Genomic DNA, 15,486 nt, shown 5'->3' with positions numbered 1-15,486 from the left:
GACTTGCTACAGAATAAGGAAACAATGGTCCAAGAAAAGAAAGCCTCATCACAGATTAGTTACCTAATTAGCACCTTCTATTTCCTTGAATCTGTCCTGAGCCTCCAGCCCTTCCAATGCTCCATTATCCCAGTTTACCAAACCCACCACAATACCCTTCTGGTGTTATTTGCCTCCCTACTCTATCTATTCATCTCATCATTCTCCTTTTGAACGATCATCTCGTTAAGACCCCAGAACAAGATCAAGAGCCATCCCTTTTGCCAATTCCCAACCCTAAATAAGAATATAATATGCTTTCTCCATTCTTGCTATAGGGCTACCCAATGTTATAGCAAAGTCCATAACAAATGGATGGTTTTTTAACTTCAATTTGTCCCTCACTGCTACTGCTTAGCAATTCCATGGTATTTTCAATGGTGATCTTCTAAATGTATCCTCCTCCACTCTGTTTTTTCTCAAATCCTCTCTTCTCCCTAATTCCTCCCCACTCCATTTCCAGTATTTCCTTCTTCAGTCTCCTTTATACCAAAGATTTTTCCCTGTCAATATGGTTTTGCCACATTAGCACAGAACCACAGACTGGTAACTTTTCCAGTCCTTAGACTTAAAATTTATTATGACTGTTCTGATTCCTCACCAACTTATTATACCCTTGCACTCTGTCATGTGGTTCCTATAAACAACTAAAAATATTCTCTAGAAGATCATCAATTCATTCATCCACAAGTAAGGGGAAGGATGGGTAGTGCCAGGATTTGAAGATGGTAATTATCAAGTACCTTCTGTCAAGTTAAAAAAAAAAAAAAAAAAAGGAAAACAAGCATGTTAAGGAACTCTCTCGTATTTCCTAGTGTTCTTCCAACCCTTCCCAACTCACTTTCCCCAAATCCTCACCACTGCCTCTACCACTCACTCTCCCAACATTACTGAGAAGATAGTGCCAGATGTTACCCCTGGAGATGTTTTTAAAAAAAAAAAAATCAAATCCATTGCCCTCAAGAAGCTTAAAGTCTTAGGGCTGTATACACTGAAACAGTAATATCAAACAGATACATAGTAATGCACTAGCGATTTGGATGATCAGGAGAGGCTTCCTATAACCAGGTGGCACTGGAGCTAAGCAGGAAAACAAGGGCTTCTGGGAGGCAGAGATGAGGCAGAGAGCTGGAATGTCATGAAAGGGAAGGTGTAAAGAGGCAAGTCTAACTAAAACAGAGAATCGATGAAGGACAAAAATGTATAACAAACCTCAGGAGCTGAGCTGGAGGGAGACAGAAAAGGGCTTTCTTTAGACACCAAACAGAGCACAATGCATTTAAGTCTAGAGGTAACAGGAAAAAGTCCCTGGAGCTTTGTGTGGGGGATGGGAAAGTGGGTGATATGGTCAAATCTGGACAGGTATAATAATTTAACAGCTGCACAGAAGACGGACTGGAAAGGGGATTGGTAAGAGGAGAGGCGACTAATCAGGCAATTATTACAATAGTGAGGGGTGATAAAGACCTGAATCATTCGTGAAAAAGAATGCAAGAGTTGTCTGAGGAAGACACAGAATAGACAAGCCAGGGCAATTTAATGGCGAGGAGAGGGAGTGAGAGAATAACCAACCCGTTAAGGATGTCTCTGGAGTTATGGATTTGGCTAACTGGAAGGATGATGGCATTTCCAACAGAAATAAGGAAGTTAGATGGACGGGAGGGTTTAAAGAAAAGGTGAGTTCCGATTCTGAATGAATTTTGAGTTCGTGATGCTTACAGGACATCCTATTGGAAATCAGACCCTCACATTATAAGATCCTAGATTTAGAGCTGAAAGGACCCTTAGAAGGCTTCAACTCCAAGCTCCTCATTTTACAAATAAGGAAACTAAGACTGAGGGGAGTTAATGCTTTGCCCTGTATCATATAACTAGAGTAAGTGCTTGGGGCAGGATATGGCTGAAAATCATCTTGACTCTTAGTGGCACAGAAAGGTAGTTGATGTAGGCCTGAAGGTCAGAAAAAAGATTATAGCTGATTTATACAGATCTGGAAGTCATCAGCAGAAGGAGGCTAGAAAAGAACTAATGAACTCACCAAAAGACAGAGACTATATAAGGAGAAGGGGAAAAGCCAATAGATAGATAGATAGAGAGACTGACAGGGAAGTAGTGATCAGACAGGCAGAGAGGACAAAGAGAGACTATATGTGTGTGTATATATATATATACACATACATACATATATGTGTGTGTATATGTATACACACATACACAATAATTACCCTTTGAAAAGATAGTGTTGAAGAGGAGGGAGTGGTCAAATGCTACAAAGATCTTGGTCAAGAATGAGAAATGAGAAAAGGTCACTGGATTCAGAAAAAGGCCTTAGAGAGAACAGCTTCAAAGTCAGTCAGAAGCCAAACTCTAAAGCTTTTGAGAAAGAAATGGAAAATAAGAAAATGGGGGTAACTGGGAGGAGAGACAGTTTTTTGTAGGAGTTGAGCTGTGAAAGGGAGAATGTGGTATGAAAGCTTAAGGGGATAGTGGGAGGCTTAAAGGATGAGAGAGATCTAAGCATATTATTAACTAGGCTGAAAGGAGACACAGGATAATGGCAAACTAAAAATTAGAGAGAAGATATGGTCCAAGGGAAGAGCTCCTGGAGAAGACAGGAAGACAATGGATAAAGAGAAAGATTTGATATTGGCAAGGAAAAAGGGCCACTTTTTCTTACAAGGCTGGAGCAACAGAGGAAGAAAATTGGGGATGATGTTAAGTGTGTATCTGAATAAGAATAGGGAGCTCATGACAGACAGTCTCAATGCTTGTGGACAAGTATAAAAGAAGGTCCTCTGCTCAGAAGAAAGGGAAAAGGGATAATATGGGTAGTCTGAGGAACCAAAGAGAAGGATCAGAGGTCTTCTCATAGATAAATCAAAGTTCCTAGATGATGCAGTGAATAGATAGGATGATGAACTTGAAATCAGGAAGACCCAAATCCAAATTCAGGCTGATTGGTACTAGTTGCAAGACCATCTGCAAGTTAGCTTCTGTCTGCCTCAGTTTTCTCACCTGTAAACTGAAGATAATTAAGAGCATCTATTGCTCAGGGCTGTATTACAAATCTATGAGAAAATATTTGTGCAGCACTCAGCACACCTTTAAGCCCAATATAAAAGTTAGCTATTACTGACCTATTCCTTGACCCATTTGATGCCATCTCCTCCTCTGGCTTCTATGACACTGCCCTATCCCATTTCTCTGACCTTTCTTACTGTTCCTCTTCTCCAATTCCTTTCCTCTGTCCTCCTCATCCCCACCCTTTCTTTATTTGAGGCATTCCCTAAGGTTTTGTTTGTTCTTGACCCTCCCTCCTTTCTCTATAATTCTCTCTCCCTTGGTAAATTCAGTCACTCCCACAATGTCAACTCCAAGAAAGCCTCCCATCCCAGAGCTGTGTCTTCGGTCCCATCCTTTCCTGCTAAGTGCTTAGGAAATCTCCAAATCGAACTCAACACCTTCTTCCCCAATCAGCTTTTTCTCCCTAATTCTGTTCCTTGCTTTCCATTTACTCAATCAGAAGCTTCCCTCCTCCCCTGCTCCTCAGTGCCTCCTTCTTTACTCAGTCAGCAAGTACCTCTCAGCAGTATTTCTGTTCTCCTTTACCCTTTTATGGCCAACGCCATACAAATCAAATCCTCACTACCTCTCAAACCTCTTAGGAGGTACACAATAATCTCTTACCTCTAATCCATTCAATATATCACTTGAAGGTGAATTCTTCAAATGCCAGCTCTGGTGCTGTCATTTCTCTCTCTTTCCTCTCTCTTTTTTGCTGAGGCAATTGAGGTTAAGTGATTTGCTCAGGGTCACACAGCTAGGAAGTGATAAGTGTCTGAGATAAGATTTGAACTCAGGTTCTCCTGACTTCAGGGCCGGTGCTCTATCCACTACACCAACTAGCTGCCCCTGTCACTTTTCCTGCTTTTAAAAAAAAACTTCCAATGGTTCCCTAATGTCTATTCAAATATCATCCAAGCTTCTTAGCCTGCCACTCAAGATTTTCCATGATCGACCTCCCCCAATTATGTCCTCCCGAATTCCACATATGGACTTGTAAAGGATCCAGTCACCCCCAAAGATGTTGTGAAGGTAGAAATGATAAGATCTGACAACTAACTGGATATATAGAATGAAAGGAAGGATGAGAGAAGGATGAGACCAGTTTTCAAGAAGTTGGATGACTAGAAAAATAGTGGTGATCTCATCAGTTTGGCACAGAGATGAATTGAAGGGAAATTTAATGAGTTCTATTTAGACATGCTGAGTTAGAGATGTCTTCAGGACATCCAACTGAAAATGTCTAGTAGGAAATTTGCGATTAAGCACTGGAACGCAGAAGAGAGATGGCTGCACAGATTTGGGAATTCACTTCCAAAGAGATTATAATTAAATGCAAGAAAGCAAGTGAGAATGTAAAGAAGTTACCATGAATACATTTTCCCAAGAGTTCAGGAAGAAAATAATCAGAAGCTGGCCTCAGATTGGTGTGGTATGAGTAAAGAGAGAAGGATGGAAGATACTTATGGAATATCTAAGTAGAAGTGTCAAGCAGACAGGAAGAGTTGAAATTAGAGTTCAGGACAGTAATGAGAGCTGCAAATAAGATTTGGAAATTTTCTGCAAAGAGCTGAGCTGATGATCAAATCCATAAATGCTGATGAGATCACCAAGACTGTCTTCTAGAGAGAGAAGAGGGACCCATAACGCTATCCTGGGCACACCTACACATAAGTGTCAGGACAGAGATGGTGAAAAAGAGACCTAAGAGAAAGTTAAACTCAATCAAGAGCTAGAAAGAGAACAAAGATCAGTGCCATGAAAACATAGAGAGGAAAGAGCACACTGAAGGAGGAGTGATCAACAACGTCAAATGAGAAAAGAGGTCAAGAAGATTGAAAACTGAAAAAACAACAACTGGATTTAGGAAAAAAAAAAAAAAAAAAAAGAGTAACATTGACTTTGTAGAAGGCAACTTGACAGAAGCCAGAGTACAAGGGACTGTGATGTGAGTGGGACTGATATATTTATTCTCTCCCCATTAGACCTATAAACTTAAAAAGCAAGATCTATGTCAACTCTGCGGTTCTATCAAGAATACCCATAGCACCTTGCATGTAGTGCATACTATCTACTTTTTGTTAAATTAAATGGACCTGGGCTGGGGCAAGATGAAGCTGCTTAAGGAAAAAAATGAATGTCTCAAAACATTTGTCTATTTCTAGGCCTCCTAGAAATTTTGAATATTTAGGCCCCTTGGTAAGCCCTAATGCTCTTTCTGCCCAAACGATGAAATGATCCCAAATTAATCCATGATAAATAGTCTTTGGTAGCTACCAATACTTTAGTTATCGTCATGTTGTTAGAGCTAGCAAAGCACATCAATATGTTTAACTTAAAACAAAAAATTAACTAAATCTAAACTTCACAGTCAAAGTCACAGTCACAGTCACAGTCAAAAAGGCATTCTGGATGATGTCTTCAATTTCCTATCTATATGTTAATTAAAACTTGCCTATAGAAAGTCCTTCAAAATCCTCTAAATAATGCTAACTGATCAGAGAGATGGTTTTAGAAATTGACTTCAACATTCTCAGGAAGCTGACAAACAAAAGCTCAAATTAATCAAATCAGGGGTTTTCCTTTTTCTTCCCTCTTCTTTCCCGTCAAGGGTAGCATAGTAGTCAAAACAGAAGAGTTCTGATCCTGACTCTACCACAAATCCTTTCTAGTATATCTCCCAAAAAAAGATTATGGGATATCAGAGCAAAGGCACTGGCAACATCGCAAAGGTAAACATCCCTAGTGTAAAAGGCAATGTTTCATCAGCATTGAGGGAAATTCATGCAGGGTTCTGACCATAAAAGATACCACTACTTCATTATCATATTGGGTTTACAATGACTCAGGTCTTCCTACCTTTTGCAACAGCTGTGTGACAAAAACATCTCATAAGATTGACCCAAGAGGAGCAGAGAATAACCATACTACAATTTTGTTCTATCAGGTGTTGAATTTAATTTAAGCCTAACTAGTCAAAATAGGCTAGAATTAAGCCAACTGAAAGCTGAAATTAAACTTTTCCTCCCTCCATGACTTCTTCAGAGAGTCCTATTATTAACTTCGAAATAAAAAGATCTAAGGTATTAGGGTCTAATGACTTAGTAACTTTCCCTGATCCAGAATCTAGGAACTACAGAGAAATATGTCACATTTACCTCGTTTTGCCTGTTTCAGAACATCGCCCAAGCAGAAAGCAAGCTCCTTCCAGTTCCTGCAGCTGGAGACATCAGAGCCATTTCCAGATGAGATCATCTCAGGAACCAACAGCAGCAGCTTTCAGGAAAAGTGAATGGTGCCTCCTGGGGATGTGTCTTTGGCAAGCAATACTGCCACAGTGCAAACTTTACTCTGAGAAGTGCTGACTCATGCCGTGCAAAACTGGAATTTACCCAAAGCCTCTGGATGCCCTCTATGAGCAAGAGAAGATGATCAAGTTGAGTCCGACTTTTTAAAATTTAGAACCAATGACTCAGATGAAGTAAAGCACTCACGGTACACTGGCAGTATTGCTTGCACCAGGGCTCCCGCAGTCTGGGGACACTTTTCCTGAGAGCCCCTGTGGGCAGTTTCTGAAATTCCATCTGAAAACTGCAGGGGAGTTCAACGGTGCTAGGGGTGCTAGGTTACCGGCCTCTGCTTCATTGGTAAATTCTGATGATTTCCCAAGGAAGGGGATAAAGAAAGTTACTTTGCATCTGGGTCACTGGCCCCTGGGAACTTACTTGTCCATTCAGCCCAGGCGAGTCGGATCATTCGGGTGAATTTGTCAATTCAAACCTGGCTCATTTCTTTTTTCCCTCAGGACTCTCCTCTCCATTTTCTTTAACTACACAAAGCCTGGCTTATTATTACAGAAGCACTTCAGCCATTCTATCAGTTACCACTTTCTCTAAAGGTTTCCAGTGAGGCAAAGAAAAACTAAATTATCCTGCCACTATAATAAATAAAGAAAAACAAGAATATTAAAAAATAGCCATGAAATTCAAACCGAAGCATCTATTAATACCCACTTTCCAAGTTCCTTAAGAGCTAGTGAATTTTCATTTCTTGTTTTGCTTATTTAAAACTTTTTTTTTTTTAACTAGTCGATCATCATCTGTTAATATTTACAAAATTCTCCAACCACAGTGGCAATTCTAATGGTGCCATACAGAGACAAAATCCCTACTTTGTACAAGAGCACATCTGGAAAGAAAACCGCCTAAAATATATACATCTAGTCAGAAGCTGAAAGGAAAAGAGAATAAATAAAGGAAAAGGAATAGAGAGGAAGGAGGAGGGAGAGGGGGAGGGGAGGGAGGGAAAGGAGAAAGAGGAGGAGAGGTTGTATTCAACTTAATTCTTTATCCCCAAACTCCTTGGACTTCTTTAATACCATTATTTAAGTAGGGTATTTGCTAAAATAATTAAAGTTTTATAATATTACATAAAACAGTTTCTTTTTAGAACATCTTTCTTTACAGAAAAGGTTATATTTAAGCTTAAGAAGACTCCCTAAAATTTATTTGTTAATCAACAGTTTTAAAATGATGAGTATTGTGTCTACTTTAGCTGCATTTGGTGGAAACTGTTATCTCACATGCCATGCTGCTAAAATAGTTTGGTAGCGAAAGATAAAGGTAAGAAACTGTAGGTAAAACAGCTCTCAAAGTTAAGACTACTACCGTAGCAACTTCAGGGAAAAGACTCAGGACAAAGAATGACGTCTGGCTTCTTTTTACTGACACACTTGAGAAAGCAAAATGGTTCCTTCATTGGTTTGGAAACACAAAGGGTAAGATGCCAGCTGTGGTGCCACACCAAAACAAACAGGAATTTTAGAAACTGGAAAGATAAAAAAGAACACCTGTCCCAGTTGTTTTTTACTATTAGAGCCCCTTGATATTAAAAATGTTGTTTCCTGAAGAAAACTATGTATTATAGATGCCTAATAGGAAATGGCCTTTAGCACCTGCATTAATCCTCTCCTTTAAGACACCAGAATGACAAAAGAGTGCTGTTATTTGTACAAGGGAGCAGACAGGTAGGAAGCCCCCCAAATAGGAAGATTCATCTTCCTGAATTCAAATCTGGCCTCAGACACGTCCTAGCTGTATGATCCTAGGTAAGTCATTTCACCTTGCCTGCCTCAGTTCCCCATCTGTCAAATAAGCTAAAGAAGGCAATGGCAAATTGCCTTTTCCCATATTTTTTGCCAAGAAAACTCCAATTGAGATCACAAAGAGTCACACAACTTGAAGTGACTAAACAACAATAACTTGTTCAACCCATAATCTTCTTTGAGTAAGGGAGGGAGAAGACTTTTGCCCTATAAAAAAATACTGATTTTCATTCAATACATACTATTCCCACATTCCAGACATTCCATTGCTTCAGACACCAGAGACTTCATGAAAATACACAAAGTTGCTAAGTAGGAGAAAATAAAACTGAGCTTTAGATTCAAAGCTCTTTCAGTACAGTATTTCAAAATTTAGACAGGTAATTTACCACCCAACAGCAATTTAAAATAGGTTGTTTTATTTTTCATGGGTGGTCACAACAGATGTTTAAAGTTTATATATACACACACCCATGTTATTTTGCTCCAGAGGAAATATGTAATGCTCTTCACAGCCCACATTCCCTTTTCTTCCCATGTATTTTAGATTATAAACAATAAGTACTTGTCAGAACAGAGGCAAAATATATCAGTTCTCAGTGCTATGAAATACACCACAACCAAAGAATATAGTGAGTTTAATCTATCTGGCAATTTCTGTATGCTCACAAGGAAAAAACTATACAACATTATATATATAACTTGAAGTTTCTAAGTTGCCTTACTCTCCCCTAACATTCTTTCTTCCCTAGAAGATGACATGGCATTGAATATAAAAATAATTTTAATATGATATGTAGGAATCACATTGGTAGGACAGGGGTGGAAAAAAGGCAGAATCCACATCTAGCTCAGTCCCCAGTGGCAGATGTTTCCAGCAACTCAGTTCTCCTAACTCACCAAACCCCCTCTGCTTTCACTATAGAAAAATTCAATTGTTTTTACAAAGACTACACAAGCTAGATTTTACTTACTAGCGCAAAATCCCCCAAATGAATTGTCTCTTGTCCTTAATAACACCCAGGGAATAAACAAATTAAATTTTATTAATTTTGAGGGTTAAACCATTCATTTTTTGGAGGTTCCAGGGTCAATGATCCTAATTTCTATTAAGTATTTCAACTGTCAAATGAAGTCTTGTTACTCAGAGACATTTTTGCACCTGAGATGTCACAATAATGTTATTTTTACCCCTGTGCAAATTAAAGCTCACTTAACTCTAAGTCAAATAAAACAAAAGGGAGGGGGAAAGCTTTTGACTTACTGATATGCAAGTTTTACCTAGAAATTCAAACCTCAATATACTTCAGCTCAAGTATCTTAAGAGTACCCCAATGCCAACTTATCTCTGCAACATCAGCAAATACAGGCTCAGTGTAACCCTGGAAGCAAAGACCTGCTGTATAAAGTAGCCTCTCCTGGGATATAAAACCTGTCGCCATAACAGGGATCATTCCATCCTGGGGCCAGAAAGACTGCCAGTCCCTTTAATCTTTAAGGAGCCACTTTCATTTACAGACAAAGGACCTCAGGCAGCCCAGGGTTCCAACAGCCCATAGCACTCATTATTCTTAAAAAAGAAAGTGAAAGCTATGCATTAGTACATGGATGGGAAGCCGGTGACTTGACTAAATCATTATCCTGAGCAGCTCATCTCAGAAACTTAGCATCCAAATTCTTGGAAACCTTCAGCAAGAGTAATTTCCTACACAAAGCTACTGCTGAGCTGCTAATTCAAAGGAGATATTGGAGGAGTGGGAGGAGATAGGAGGGAAGGAATGATGGGAGATAAAGCCGCTAATATTACTGAATAAATTTAAAGGCAGGAAAATAAAGTGACAAATGTTACATCGTTCTCCCTTACCTCCGTAAACAACTCTCAGGGGAATGACAATAGACTGAAATTCTGCAATCTAGATGGAGAGTTCATGAAGGACTAGAAATTTGCTAAAATTCCTGATTATTGGATATCTTTCCTGTTTCATCTTTATCTTATTAGTTAAACCTTCCTTTCTAGATGAATTTTCACCATGATTTCCACTAAAAATGGCAAAAACTGAGATACTTCTCTACCTTATCCCTCAGCCTAATAGAACCTTCATTGACAGTTGCCCATACTGTTTCACTTTGACAGACAGTTTCAGCCAAGTAGATTAGATTACCTGTTCACTGACAGTTAATCTTCAAACTGGTTTCTGCAGGATAGAGAAATAAAAGAATAAGCCTGTACAGCATAAATGGTCCATCCAAGCAAAGTGATGGGAGAGGCAGAGAAGGCAGGAGAGATTCCAGAATCAGCACTGAACTGCACATTTCAGTAGTGCTTAAGAAAACACTCCATCTACCTACATGGCTGATGAGAAGATGAATTCCCAAAAGACTGTATACTCTCTAAAGATTACTGTGCACACTGCTCGCTCGTGCTCTCTCTCTCTCTCTCTCTCCCCCCCCCTGAGGTTCTGTAAGAGTTCTCATCATAAAATCTGGCTTACATTATTTATAATAAAATGGAAAAATACAGTAACATACAGGAATAAATGCCTTCCGGTTTATTTGGAAATAAACTTCAAGTTTATTTAAACCCAAATGCAACTGTGAATTCAAAAATGTTTCTTAGCTTTTTCTAAAGTATTCATTGTCCTTTCCTCATATAAAAGAAAACGCAAGTGCTCAGAAGGAAAGCCCAATTGGTGAAGTCCATTTAAGTTTTAAAGCTGAGCAAAGAAAGGTTTTTTTAGATCCATTCTGAAGTACTTTCAGTTTATTTGGAAATGCATTCATAGAAATAGATTGAGGAATTATTGAGAAAAGTATACAACTATATACAGGACTAAATATTTCATGATAAAACTCAAGAAAAAAAGCTTAATTTTTTTACCAGTTTTATGACATAATCTAATCAACCTGCACTTTGTACATATGAATTGGCCAGGAAAAAAAAATAAATTTCGATTACTTTTCTAGCCCAGATACCTAAATTCAATTGCAATCCCTACCTGAATCCTGCCCCTTCTTGGTATGTATTTTTATCCAAGCTATCCTGGTGCCGATTAGGCCAGAATGGAATTGGCAGAGCCTATCCAGAATTGAGTAGTCCAATTAATTAATTCAGGATCTAACTAGTATCTGCCTGGAATCAAATATACCTTAGCATTAATTAGACAAATTAACGCAGTGAAATACATGGAAGATGTACTCACCAGGTGTGGTACCACACATCTGACAGGCTTATGCAAACAGTTTTCTTACAAAAGTTATAGCAACTGTCACAGTAACAATTTTAACGAGAGAGAAGAGATCTGGGAACAGTAATATTGCCAATGGTTCCCATATGCTTCCCCTCTCAGTGCTTTCTTAAGGTACTAATGTACAGACAGCAAGACATATTCCAAAGCAAGATCAAGATCACAAAATAGATCAAGTTTGGGTTTTACTTCTCATTTTGACCCAGCTCTTTATTTCAACAGAATGGAGATCTGAAAGTAATCTCCCATCCTTATCTCACTACACAAAAGCACCACAATAACAGTTATTTTAGAGAATAGAATGGGTCTTTGTTTCTGGGAGTAGCCGGGTGTGATTAAAAACACTGCACAACCTTCTAGAGGCAATCAGTCCCATCTCCAACTCCTGATCACTTCTGAATCCAAGCTCACTGTCCACAGTGTTGGCCAAAATATACTGACTGATGGACCAGCATCATCTATCTGTTCATTCATCTGCCTTTCATATAATTTTGATAAGCAGTCAGTATCCACTTGGGTTTTCCCTGTGTGTATGGCCAAGTCCAGTTCTTTTGAATTATGGCTCTGCAACATCCTACAACTTAGCACTTTTGGGGAATTATGCAGTTCTTTAAGGACCCCTAAGCTTCTCCCTGAAACAAAAGCTGAGCTTTTCAACACTGATATTATTCTGGTGTCATTTATACAGCACCTACTATGTGCCAGGTGCTATACTAAGCATAAGAGATACAGAAGGAGGCAAAAAACCTTCCCTTGTTTTCAAGGATCTTGGTGAAGGTTTACAACAAAAATACATTATTTGCTAAACTGAGATAATCTCAGAAGGTACTAAAATTAGAAAGGACTGAAAAAGGCTATATAGTGAAGGAAGCCAGAGATTCTAGGAATCAAAGATGAGGAGGGAATTTTTTATTCATCCTTCATTCTCAAAGACCAATGACATCATGAGGATGTATAATTGTAAGCATATAGTACTGCCACTGAAAATATCCACAATAGGGAGACAGTATCATGTTTGTGGAAGAGCAAATTGCCAGAGTTACTGTATCTGACACGTGGTAGGATGTTAGGGTGGAAAGGGGAAGTGTGAAAGCACTGAAAAGGTAGAAAGGGCAACATTTGTGCAAAAATTTAGAAGCCAAATAAAGGATTTCATATTTGATCTTGGAAACAACTGAGTGAACAGGAACATTATACTTTTGGACAGTTGACTAGAGACAGGGAAAGACAAGGTCAAGAGACCTTATGAGCTTCAGAAGGCTTCTGCAAAAGTCTAGTTTGCGGCAGGGAAAGACAAGGTCAAGAGACCTTATGAGCTTCAGAAGGCTTCTGCAAAAGTCTAGTTTGCGGCAGTAAGGGCCTACAACCAGACAGTGGCAATGTCAGGAGTGAAGGGAATATGTATAGATGAGATGTTAAAAAGGCAAAAATGACAAGTGTCAGCAACCAATTGAATAAAAGGGATGAGAGAGTGAGAAATCAAGGCTGATACAGCTAAATTGTAAGACATGATATCTGAGAAGTTGGAGGTATCTATAATAACAACAGACAAGTTAAGAATAGATGAAAGCTAGGAATGGTAAAATTATGAGTTTAGTTTTGGACATGCTGACTCTAAGATGTCTACAGGCCATCCCAGTGTGAAGTGTCCAAGAGTCAGTAAGATATTCAGGACTAGAAGTCAGAATCGTCTACACTGAGCTAATAGTTGAATCCATGGGATTGGATATCGCCAAGGAAAAGGGTATGGAGAGAGAAAAGAGTCAAGGAAACATGTAATCAAAATAATGTGATGTAGATATGAAGATATGAGAGGTCAGCAAGACAGGAGGAAAGGTAGGGGAGACCAATGTCACAAATATCTAATGAGAGGGAATATCATATCAAGGACAAGAAAGTGATCAGCAGTGTCAAAGGCTATAAGGAGGTCAAAAGGGACAAAGGCTGAGAAAAGCTCATTAGATTTGATGATTACAAGATCGTTTAGTAACTTCACAGAGAGCAGTTTCAGTTGAATGATAAGGTCAGAAGCCAGATTACAGAGAGTTAAGAAAGGAATGAAAGAAAAGGAAGTAGAGGCCCTGAATGGAGACTGACTACTCAAGAAGTTAAGCCATACAAAGAAAGAGATATTGGACAATAGGCTAGCAGGGATGGATGAGTCAAGTGAGTTTTTTTTGAGGCTGGGGAGACATAGGTATGTTTGTCAGCAATTAGAAAGCAGCCAATAGACAAGGAGAGATTGATGACTAGTGAGAGGGGATGGTAGAGGAACCAATCTACTAGTGATGATCCTATCCATGCCCCAACGCATAGATATTAGAGTCAAAAAATTAAAAAATTAAAATGGAGATCCCCAATGAACAATATAAAAGCAAATGCTGCATGTGAATAAGCTGCAATACATCACTAAGAACTCTGTACAATAGAAGCATCTCACCAGGAAGACACCAACTAAAACAAAACAGGACAGTCACACCCAAGAACCAGACAAAACTGACGGACAGCCTGCATATGCACACATCAGAACTACACAAAAGCCCCCAAAGGGACTGAGAATTTATCCTGTGTAGGATTTGCAAGAAACAGTTAACCCTAAAGAAGATATAGATAGGCTTGCCCAATTCAGTACTGCAAAGAATAGCCACATGAAATCAAAGTATAAAATTCATAAGCAAAACGGAATCCCCAAATAGGAATCTCCATTGTAGAATGTCCAACATCCTGCACAATGTATGACCATGTTAACTTAATTCCCCCTGAGCATAAGTGTTGAAACCTGGAAGAAAGCTCTGACTTTCCTGGCCTACTCTTTCTTTGTACAATAGACTGTTTATTGCATATTTATATTTCTTCCACAGTCCTACCCTGCCCCCTTTTCTAAGAAATTTCCCAACCCCACCAGGTCTGGAAACCTGTATATTTGGAACACTCTAGGCTAGAAACTTCCTGTTTCCTAGGTGATTGGCACTTCCCTGCCTGTGACCTCAGGAGTGGGAAACCAATCAGCCCTTCCTGGCTAGGACTCCTCCCCACCCTATAAAAACACCTGAGCCACTCTGATCCCGGGTTGGCCATGACACTGTAGCTGATTCAGGAGCTGCCCTGATCCAAGGGCTGCCTGAGTTGCCTCGAAGAATGGACTCAAGGGTCCATTGTGGATTTCTTCTTTCAGCTATGACTTGAATACCATCCTGCCTGAGGCTCTCTGGTGACATCCCTGGTGGTATCCCTTCCCAATCCCACTTTTGAAGTGTTAGCCACCCCAGTGTGAGGGGGGGTTTGGTGGGCTAACCCAAGTTTGGAGGTGTCAGTACCATACCCATTGTGAGGGGGTTAAAGGGCTGTCCTAGTTTGGAGGTGTCAGTCCTGACCCCATTGAGGGGATCATTAGGCTGTCCTAGTATCCTTGTCTTGTCTCTATCTCTTACTCCCTTGGGTGTCTCCAATTAAATCTCTTGGATGTCTCTTTTGGGCCTTCCCATAAATATGACAAAGGGGCCTGTTGCTTTCAGCATAAAACTCATTCATCTAATTCCTCTGGGAAACCATTTTAATATTAGCAGTGGATTCTGATAGTAAATCACATCGTTTGGAAGCTTTTTCTAGATTTTGGTATGTTGAGATAATAGAGGTTCATATAACAAATTCACTCAAGAAAATCTGGAATTAAGAAACTACCCTGAAATATGATACTTCAATAATAACACAATTAAAATCATAATGACTAGAGTATTTTTTAAAATATTTATATACAGATTGGCCTACCTAGAACAGCATATTTAATGTAATGAAATGGAATAAACTTCAGGCCACCTTGAAAAATAACTCTCACACATCACTATTAAAACTCTGCAGTATGTTAAAGTGCTAATCAAATATAAGATACTTTTTAGTAAACAACCTCTGCAAAATTTGCTTGACTTTTTTTTACAAAAGCAATCTTTCCATCAATCAAACCAAAAAATACAGTTTCATCCAAAAGAAATATCACCTAGAAAAATGAATTAGAATAAAATAAACTCTACAAAGTAA

The 15,486-nt window shown here is 39.1% G+C and overlaps 1 protein-coding gene across 9 annotated transcripts in view; it reads right to left on the bottom strand.

Moving 5' to 3' along the window:
• Positions 1-14,793, bottom strand: part of RFFL (ring finger and FYVE like domain containing E3 ubiquitin protein ligase) — a 45,421-nt gene extending 30,628 nt beyond the window's left edge. For 2 of the 9 annotated variants that reach the window (XM_023503600.2, XM_031967589.1), the window contains exon 1: positions 14,501-14,784. Coding sequence is in view for 3 of the 9 variants with exons in the window: in XM_031967589.1 (XP_031823449.1) it covers positions 14,501-14,669 (169 nt within the window). In the remaining 6 variants the exon portion in view is untranslated. Of the gene's footprint in view, positions 1-6,260; positions 6,526-10,368; positions 10,564-14,500 lie in introns of those variants that run through there. The other 7 variants (XM_031967593.1, XM_031967594.1, XM_031967590.1 and 4 more) reach the window with 6 other exon arrangements.
• Positions 14,794-15,486: the final 693 nt, after the last annotated feature.

Source organism: Sarcophilus harrisii, chromosome 4, assembly GCF_902635505.1.
Source record: "Sarcophilus harrisii chromosome 4, mSarHar1.11, whole genome shotgun sequence".
NCBI classification, from domain to species: Eukaryota; Metazoa; Chordata; class Mammalia; order Dasyuromorphia; family Dasyuridae; genus Sarcophilus; species Sarcophilus harrisii.
Note: the sequence above shows the minus strand (reverse complement) of the source record. Positions and strands in the feature narration are given on the sequence as shown.